The 9922-nt window shown below is 44.4% G+C and overlaps 1 protein-coding gene across 7 annotated transcripts in view; it reads left to right on the top strand.

Moving 5' to 3' along the window:
• The first annotated feature begins 2450 nt into the window (after nucleotides 1–2450).
• Nucleotides 2451–9922, top strand: part of WIPF2 (WAS/WASL interacting protein family member 2) — a 43549-nt gene continuing 36077 nt past the window's right edge. For 3 of the 7 annotated variants that reach the window (XM_033411013.2, XM_033411011.2, XM_033411012.2), the window contains exon 1: nucleotides 2611–2741. Coding sequence is in view for 1 of the 7 variants with exons in the window: in XM_049701401.1 (XP_049557358.1) it covers nucleotides 2466–2741 (276 nt within the window). In the remaining 6 variants the exon portion in view is untranslated. Of the gene's footprint in view, nucleotides 2742–5604; nucleotides 5744–9922 lie in introns of all 7 variants that reach the window. The other 4 variants (XM_049701403.1, XM_033411014.2, XM_049701401.1 and 1 more) reach the window with 4 other exon arrangements.

The raw sequence follows: 9922 nt of genomic DNA, 5'->3' as shown, positions 1-9922 counted from the left end.
AATATTTAAGCTCTGGAAAACTACTAGAGCTATACGGTCCAAGCTGGGAGCCGTTAGTCACTTGTAGCTATTGATCAATTAAAATGTCATTATTCTGCACAGACATAAAGAAAGAACAGACTTGTGGTTGCCAAGGGGCTTGGAGGTGGGGGAGGGACGGACCGGGAGTTTGGGGTTAGTAGGTGCAAACTATTGTATAGACAATAGATAAGCAACAAGGTCCTACTGTATAGCACAGGGAACTATATTCACTCTCCTTGGATAAACCAGAATGGAAAAGAATGTAAAAAAAGAACGTAGGGCTTCCCTGGTGGCGTAGTGGTTAAGAGTCCGCCTGCCAATGCAGAAGCCCGCACACTGCAACGAAGAGTAGCCCCCACTCACCGAAACTAGAGAGAGCCTGCAGACAGCAACAAATGTGACATAGTGAATATACTATGACTCATGAATGCTTTCCAAGTGTGTACATGGTTCAGGTGCATTCCATTTAGTCTTTTCTCCACTTTGCAGATGGGGAGCCTGAGGCTGGTAGAGGTTGAGTACCTTGCCCAAAGTCTCACCCTATTCAGTAGTGGGGAGAACTAAGACTCGAGGCCTTGGGCTCTTCCGACAGCACTGCCTCCAGAGTCTTTGTGCCCAGTCATACCCAGCGGCCACTCAGTGCAGGCATCCATCATCTCTCACTTAGATGTCCACAACACTTTTGCCTTTAACCTGGTCCCCTCTAATCCATCCTCTATGCTGCAGTCAGTCAGAGGGATCTTTCTAGAAGGCAAAGTGGGTCATGGCAGTTCTCGGCTCAAACTTTCTAGTGGTTTCCCTCTTGCCCTAGAGATAAAAATCTAACTTTTCATGAGAGATAATAAAGTCCTTCACAAATTGGCCCCTGGCAACTTGACAGTGTAGCATGGGGCAGTGGTTCTTCATGGATGCATGTTGGAAATTTGTGTTAGCTTTTTTTGTTTTCTGCCCCACTGTAAGGCTTGTGGGATCTTAGTTCCCTGACCAGGGATCAAACCTGGGCCCTCAGCAGTGAGAGCACGGAGTCCTAACCATTGGCCCGTCAGGGAATTCCCTGTGGTGTTTTTTTGGTTTATCCCAATGATAAGTTCATGCTACTGGCGTTTGGTAGGCAGGAGTTAGGGATGCTATATTTTGGCAATGGAAGGGACCATTCTGCACAACCAAGAATTATCCACATGACTTTCACTGTCTTACTGAACATTCTGTGTGAAAAATCTATTATCATCTGAGCCTAGAATCTATCTCTATTAACCCTACATCTAAGGGAGGAGGGGACAGGTTTACTTCTGGTTCACCCTAACCATGAGGATGTAGTCCTTTGGGGTCCCATCTTTATGAAGGAGAATGTCCTGTTAAACTCCCCTGTTGAGGAGGTCCTGGGGTGTTTTCTTTTCCCACAAGACCTGGAAAAAGCTCAAATTCATCTAGTTAGGCAAGTGTCCTCAGAGCAAAAGCCTGCTTCAGTGTTCCACTTATCTCTCTTTATGTCCCCTGCCTTCACTTACTTTGTTTGCCCTGAAAATTCCTCAATTTTCCATTAAAGCATTTAAGAGTTGGGGACCTGATGAAAGCACTTTATCACGTGCTTTCCTATTCATCACCTCATTTGAGCCTTCCAACAACCCTATGAAATAGTTGGGACAGGCACTATTATGTAGACCCATTTTACAGATAGGGTAGCTGCGGCCCAAAGGCACGCGGTAAGCAGTGAGAACTAAGTCCCAATTCTATCCCCTTACTTCGGATTCAGCGTAAATAAGGATGATGGAGAGACCCAAAGGACATTGTGAAGATATAAGACAATGGGGTTGACTGCAACGGAAAAGCATTTTTGTGGGTGGACTAGGGAGGGATCCTTAGTCAGCTGGGACCGAGTTAACAGCAGCCCCACCAGGGAGGGCACAGGATTCCTTTCCCTGATCCAGGCAGCTGGAAGTCCGCAGCACCAACCACCAGCTCTGGAAACTGAGGAAGCCCAGGCCCGGTAAAGAGGAGACGGATGTTCACAGGTGTTCGAGTCAGGCAGCTAAGATGACGTTAAGGATAACTTGTTAACAAGGCCTGCCTCTGTTCCCGTGACAACCAGAGCTTGACTACTGAGCCCTTGCAAGGTTGACTGGGGCGCGTTCTTCGTTAACTCGAAATTAGGAAAGGATATTTATGGGGTGTATGTGTGCGCGCGCGCGCGCAAAAAAGATGAAAAAGATATTCAAAAAGATGTTCAGCTCAGTGATTCTCCACCTCCGCAACATGTTAGAATCACTTTCGCAATTTTAAAAGTTCCGATGCCTAGCCATACACAAGACCAATTAAATCAGAATCTCTGGGGATGGAACTCAGATATCACTGTTTAGTCAAGTCTTACCAGGTGATTCTAATCGCAGCCAAAGTTGCGATCCCAGCTTTTAGCTGCTAAACCAAATTCCTGCGACCTTCTCCAGATGGCGGCCACCCGCCCACTTCCGCCTTTACGTGCCCTGGCAGGAGGCGGGCTTTCCAGGGGCGCATGCGTGCAGCTTCTCTTCGCTCTCTGCTCCCTCCTCCTTTTCCCCCTCCTCCATTTTGTTCGCGGACGCTGGGGACGGTGGGAGCAGATCCATTTCCGGGTTGGCAAAAGGGGCGGCGGCGAGAAAGGGAGCTTGCCGGGGGGCGAGCAGGACGGGACGGAGCCGGAGCGGAGGTGGCGGAGGATTCGCTCCCGGAGCCGCTGTGCCCAGGTCGGGAAGAGGCCGGGGAGGGTGGGTCCGTCGCTGAAATGACCTGAGGACCTGAATGGGAGGGAGAGCCGGGGGAGGGGCGATTGGGGCGGGGCTTGAGGAGAGAGGGGGACTTTGGAGGAGGGGCCTGTGGGAGAGAGGGTCCTGGGGGCGGGACCTGAGGGGAGGGCGAGTGGGGGCTGGGCCTGAAGAACCTGGAGAAGAGGGGGCGTGGGGAATCTAAGTAGGGAGGAGTGGTCGGGAATTGGTGTGGGGCGAGCGCCGACTGTGAAAAGGTGAGGAAGGTTATTGAGAGACGGGAAATAAGGGATCCTGAAGGGTTGGGTAAGGTAAGACGGCGACTCAGGGTGAGGAACGAGGTAACCGTGCGCAAAAAGGGAGATGGGGAGGGAGGACCTGTTGGGAACAGGTAATTAACAGGATGCTCCGGGTGAGGAGGCCGCCGTGACATTTTGGGAGTTGATGAGTGAAAACCAATGGTTGAAGGGATAACTGAGGAAATTGCTTACTCTAGAGGGAATCTGGAGAACATTAGTTGAGAAGGAATCAGATTTGAGTTAAAGGTTGGATTGAGAAACCTTGGGGTTCGCATGGGAGCAACCTGCAATTGAAGGTTCAGGTTGGAGTGATGTGAAGTCTTAGTTCTGGGCACCTCCAGGATCCACCTCCCTTTTCATCGTGTTATTTTTGCCCTGTGTTTGTTTCTGAATGACTTATGGTATGTTTTGAGTGACTTTTTTTCTCCTTTTACAAACCAGAACAGAACCTCAGGGAACAAGGACTCCTAAGGATTTACTAAGTAACTTTGAGGCAAATCATTAAACTGTCTCATTTTTTTCCCTTGGAAATGTAGGTTTGATCCCTCTCTGCTTCTAAAAGATTGTGTTAACCAAATGGGATCTTTAAAGTGGTTGCAAAGAAGTGATCCCTGAAAATCGGATTGAGATATTGATATTTAGAAGACATGTCTTTCCCAGTTTCTTCCTCTCAGCCTTGCACATTTTTTTTTTTTTGTGCCAGGGAAGAGTTGGTTTTGATTTGATACATGTCCAATTTTTAAACTTTTCTCAGTGTCAACTTTTAGTAGCCAAAAATTTCATATTGTTGTGTTACATTGTATTGGCTGCCATCAAGACCGAGATGGGGAAGTTAGAATTGGGAATAAATAAGGTTGGTTGATGGAGAATGTGGAAGAATGCAGTATTTTATTTCTATTTTATTGTCTTTGAGAATTCACTGGAAAATAGTGTTGTAGACAGTTGAGCCTTTTGCTTTGGTCCAGTCACTTTGGCCCTTTTTGCCAGTTGTTGGGGAAGCAGTGTGCTTGTGGACAATTTTAGCTTCTTTATTCTTAATCCTTTAGCATCTTGACTGTTCTAGCGTTTTCTTTGGGCATAATACTCTATAAACACTTTGCCCTTAGGTGAATTTGTTTAGCTTAGAAGTGTTCCTGAAGGTCTTGGCATTTCTGAAGTCTGATGTGGATTTGCTTAAGAAGGGGCAGATTCTAACTCACACTTGATATCAGAGTAGTGTTTACCTTAGTTGGTACTGATTAGTTAGGTGATGTCAACACAAAGGTGAAATGTAGAGGAAAGTGGAAGGTGTTGAGAACTGTACAGTTTTCTGGTTTTACTGATGGCTTTTAAGAAGGGAAAGCACAAGTCCTATTTCTTTTGAAGAGAAAATTGTTGGATGTTCTTTCTTGACTTCTTGGGCTCTTTGATTGGGAGAGTAACCTGGTGGACTTGAACCTGTGTTCTTATTGTTTTGAAGTAATTTTGAAAACCGTGGGCCTGCTGATTCAGGCTGTTTCAGCAACCCAACCCCAGGAAGAAGTGCAGGTATGAAGTGTATACAGGTGGTCCCTGACTTACCGTGGTTCCATTAAAGATTTTTCAACTTCATAATGGTGTGTGAGTGATATGCATTCAGTGGAAGCTGTACTTCTAATTTTTAATTTTGATCTTTTCCTGATTTGGCACCATACTCTCTTGTGATGCTGAGCAGAGGCAGACAGCGCAGCTCCCAGTCAGCCACACCAACTGATACACTTACAACCTTTCTGTGCCCATACAACCATTCTGTCTTTCACTTTCAGTACAGTATTCAGTAAATGACGTGAGATATTCAACACTTTATTATAAAATAGGCTTTGTGTTAGATGATTTTGCCCTACTCTAGGCTAATGTAAGTGTTCTGAGCGCATTTAAGGGAGGCTAGGCTAAGCTATGATGTTCAGTAGGTTAGGCGTATTAAATGTCTTTTCGAATTAACAGTATTTTCAACTTACACTAGGTTTATCAGGATGTAACCCACCTGTACACTTATTTGGGGGTAAAGACTTGCTTAGTATTTTGCTGTCATTTCAGCCTACAGAGAGTCTTTTTGGTTTGCCTCTAAGGTATTGAAATAAGTTGCGGAGGCAGCGCTCTGGGCAGACTTTTGGTATAGCCTGCTTCTTTCAAATAATGGCTCTCCATTTTTCTGATCCTGTCACGTGTTTCCATTGCTCTACTGGAGCCAGTCCGAAGTGGAAAATGGCAAATTGCACATTTTTTTTCCTCCTTTTCAGTCCCTGGTGGACATCTTGTCTGTGTCACAGTTTGATACCACCAAATTGAAAGGATTTTTGACTGCTTCAAATGGGGAGGGTGGACAGAAGCTGAGCTGGGTTTGCTGGGCCAGAGAATGGACTCTGTCAAAGCAAAGAATAGTTGCAGAAACACAAACCAGGACCTTGAAGCTGTGACTAACATTTTGGCAACATGCTTCCCGTTGCCAAATAACTTCTTTTCTTCTTGAGTGTGATTGTTGATCTCCTTCCCAAAGTAGGCTCTTGTTGCTACTGTTCTTTACACAGCTCCCGAGCAGAAGTTGGCAGAGTTCCGGTTGACTGTCTCTTGAGGGATGTGGCCCGGATTAGAGTGGATGGGGTGTTTCATGTCAAAGTGAGGTTCATTGGCAGATCCTGAGAGCTGCTCTGCAAGGAAATGGAGGCGGTACTCTTTACTGAATGTTCTTACACGCCTTTATGTTTCTCCTAAATTCAAATCTGTTACTTATTCATCTGGTGATTAAATGCAGAATCATTGCCTTTGCCTGGCTTTGGAAGTCCAAGGCATTGAGGAAGAGAGTGTTTCCCACTTTTTTTTCGCCTCACTCTCACTCCCAAGCCTTTGAGCCTGGGGAGCCACGGGCTAAACTCACACGCACTTCTTGGTATTATTATCGAGGGGTATTTTAAAATGCTGAATAGAACTTTATGGAGAAAAACAATGTTAGTAGGGAAAGAAGGTGATACATTTGCTAATGTCTGTGTCAGTCTTAGATCTTTTAATATTTTGGCTTACCATGCCTGTGGAGGCAAATAGGTTATCAAATAAGGGAGCCAGGAATTGGCTTCTAACTTGCCATTTAGGCTTGGCAAAGTTAGAGCAATTTAGTATGACTACACTGAATACTTTATTTATTTATTTTTTGAAGATGTTGGGGGTAGGAGTTTATTAATTAATTTATTTATTTTTGCTCTGTTGGGTCTTCGTTTCTGTGCGAGGGCTCTCTCCAGTTGTGGCAAGTGGGGGCCACTCTTCATTGCGGTGCGCGGGCCTCTCACTGTCGCGGCCCCTCTTGTTGCGGAGCGCAGGCTCAGCGGCATGTGGGATCCTTCCAGACCAGGGCTTGAACCCATGTCCCCTGCATTAGCAGGCAGATTCTCAACCACTGCACCACCAGAGAAGCCCTACACTAAGTACTTAATGCTACTTGGTAAATGTCCTTTTCAGTGTGTTCTACTTAGTGAATACCCCCTTTTTAAAAAAATATTTATTTATTTATTTGGTTTTTCCGGGTCTTAGTTGCTGCATGTGGGCTCCTTAGTTGTGGCATGCGAACTATTAGTTGCTCCACGGCATGTGGGATCTAGTTCCCTGGCCAGGGATCGAACTCGGGCCCCCTGCATTGGGAGCACGGAGTCTTAGCCACTGCGCCACCAGGGAAGTTCCTACCCTTTTGTTTTTCAGGGGATAATTATTTGAAGATAACTGTGTCTCCATTAGGTCTTGGAATGGATTATGAAGATCATTTCTTGCAGGGTGTGACAGTGGCCCATGTAACATTGGAGATAACCCCAAAACAAATCCTCTTCTTGGTGGCCCTGGATTCACCTTTCTCTTGCCATCGTTAGTCCAGAGTATTCTGTTCCTGATATGCAGGTTCAGATCCAAAGGTTTTGACTCTGGTCCAGGGCTTTGATTGTGGCAACAAATATGATTATTGGAGTTGTGTTCAGCCTAGTCTCAGGTCTGTCTTTCCTGAAGAGTGTCTTGAAGTTTGGCACATCTGTATATCCAAGGAACGTGTGTAGATGTCCTCCCCATTTTAATAATTGGTTTTCAAAAAATTTTTAGTTTCTTAAACTTCATGGATTCATATTAAGCTCCATTTAGACTGAGGCCCCTGAGTGAAAGTAATTTGTGTTTAGTTGGTATTTATGATAATTCTTCAGTACAAATTCATCAACCGGCTTTCTGTGCTTATAGAAATGCTGAATCCAATAATCCCTTTTTTTTTCCTCCCAATAATCCCTCTGACTGTGAAACATTCTCCATAAGTCCAGATTGGAACAATTGGTTGTTTAAAAAAGAAAAAAAGGCATTTTCTAAAGTGGTACAGTCTACTGTGGGACAAGCTGTCTAAGATTTGTAGATAGTGAGTTTTCCTTCTTTCCACTTCTACCTTCCCTGTGCTCAGATGTAGGCAGGGTGTTTGTCATCAAAGATCCAGGTATGAGATTAATTTAAACTCTTGCTATCACTGTCTTATAAGGACAGGACTGTCTTTAACAAATATTATTTAAAAAAAAATACTTTATTTATTTATTTGGCTGCGCCGGGTCTTCGTTGCAGCACACGGGATCTTCGTTGCTGCGTGCGGGCTCTTCAGTTGCGGCATTCGAACTGTTGGTTGCGGCATGAATGTTGTATCTAGTTCCCTGACCAGGGATTGAACCTGGGTCCCCTGCATTAGGAACGTGGAGTCTTAGCCACTGGACCACCAGGGAAGTCCTGACAAATATCATTCTTTTAAATAGATAATACACTCACGTGGCCCAGAATTTGACAGGTTAAAAAAAAGGTTTACAGTCAATAGTCTGCCCTCCACCCTTGTCTACTCTTCATTCCAGTTCGTCTCCCCAGAGTCAGCTAATATTATCAGTTTCTTGAGATCCTTTGCAGAGATACTGTGTACATGTAAAGCAAATACATACATTTCTTGCATTTTTTTAAACGAGTGTAGCATACTGCTAATTCTATCTGCAGTTTGTAAGAAACTTATTTTGACCATCATTCCGCATGAGCAGTAAAGAGAGTGGGCACCTGCCCTATACTGGTAGATATTTAATGTTTCCAGTCTTTTGCTGTTACAAACTATGCTCCGGTGAATAACTATATGTATTTGGTCCTGTGCATGTGTGACCGTATCTGTAGGGTAAATTATAAGTAGAATTGCTGAAGCTGCTTTTTTGGGGCCCTGTCATTCACTTATGTGACAATTTTTGAGCTCCTGCTGTGTGCCAGGCACTGTGGTAGGTGCTGGAGATACAGCAGTGAACAAAACTGACTCAGAGCTTGCACTCATGCGATTATGGTCTAGTGGGGGAAACATCCATTAAACAAATAATTAATGACTCTTGCTATAAGTGCTGTGGAGAGAGCTAATGAGAAGCCTAATCCTGGTTCATTGGGAAGGCAGGCACTCAGGGAAGGTCCCTGAGGAATTGACTTCTAAGGCTGAAACCTAAAGGATGAAGGGAGGAAATGGCATAGATGAAGGTCCTGAGGAGGGAAAGAACTTGGCTATTTTGAAGAATTGAAGGAAGTTCCAGTGTGTCTGGAGCTTAGGGAGTGAGAAGCAGAGAGATAGGAGGCAAGGCTTCAGAGAGTGTGAGCTCTCCAAAGATACAGATAAATGGCATAGTAAATTTTGAGCTCAACCTTTACAATAGACATTTTTTCCCACCACTTCTTTCCACATGTAGTAGTTGACCAGTGTTGATGCTGAAACCTTCAATATCATGAAGGAGTATGATGCCTGTACGGTGGAACGTGTTTTCTAAAAACTTTCCTGGGTAAAGCCTATTCTTTTAATCTTGATTTCTTTTAGGTCCTGCAAATTAAACTTGTGTGGCTGGATTAGGACTTAAAGTTTTGGGCTCTTGAGAACTGGTTTGGAGATTGTTGGGGAGCAATTCTTATATGGGGGATGATGGGATTGTTAGTTTGCCAGACCTGCTTATTTAGGAAACAGAAAACCTCTTCACTTCTGGAGACTATTGACTGTTTTTTTTTTGTAAGCCTCATGGGGCTGGAGAGAGAACACAGATGTTCTTATTGTGAACTACTGAATATAATTTGTCATACCCATCATCTAGGCCATATGTCTTAACATGATGCCTACGACTTATTGGACATGCAAATGAATCAGTAGCTCAAGGGCCATTATAACTCTTAATATATGAAAACATTTTTATCTGCTATATCTGCTGTGTATTTTATATTGACGTTTGTTCAGGAATCACAGTACTCGTCCCCAAAGCCCAGGTGGTCCTGTTTGATTTAGTACCTTTCTTGTGTAATTGGATCAGCTTGCCCTGTTTTCATAGCTCAAAGTAGACTCTTGGTTTAGCAGATCATCACTAGTGATCAAGGAATGAAAATGTGCAAATTTTTCTAGCATTTCAGCAAGGAGCATATGTGTATCTGATGGCTTAAGGGTGTTAGAGTGAGAGAAAGAGACTCTTCAATGAAAGTCATAGCTTTGTTATAAGATTATCTGTGGTGAGTTGGGACTTAATATATTATCTTTGAAATGAGGCATGACACTTCTCTCCATGTGGAGTCTGGATCAACATTTTATGGAGCATCTGCTTAAATTTTCTTTCAGGCCTTTTTTAAAAAATATTAATTTATTTTTGGCTGCGTTGGGTCTTTGTTGCTGCATGCGGGCTTTCTCTAGTTGTGGCGAGCGGGGGCTACTCTGTTGTGTGCGGGCTTCTCATTATGGTGGCTTCTCTTGTTGCGGAGCACAGGCTCTAGGCACGCGGGCCTCAGTAGTTGTGGCACGTGGACTCAGTAGTTGTGGCTCGCGGGCTCTGGAGCACAGGCTCAGTAGTTGTGGTG

The sequence above is a fragment of the Orcinus orca genome, chromosome 19 (genome assembly GCF_937001465.1).
Source record: "Orcinus orca chromosome 19, mOrcOrc1.1, whole genome shotgun sequence".
NCBI classification, from domain to species: Eukaryota; Metazoa; Chordata; class Mammalia; order Artiodactyla; family Delphinidae; genus Orcinus; species Orcinus orca.
The sequence above is the reverse complement of the archived record's forward strand: the minus strand, read 5'-3'. Positions and strand labels throughout refer to the sequence as shown.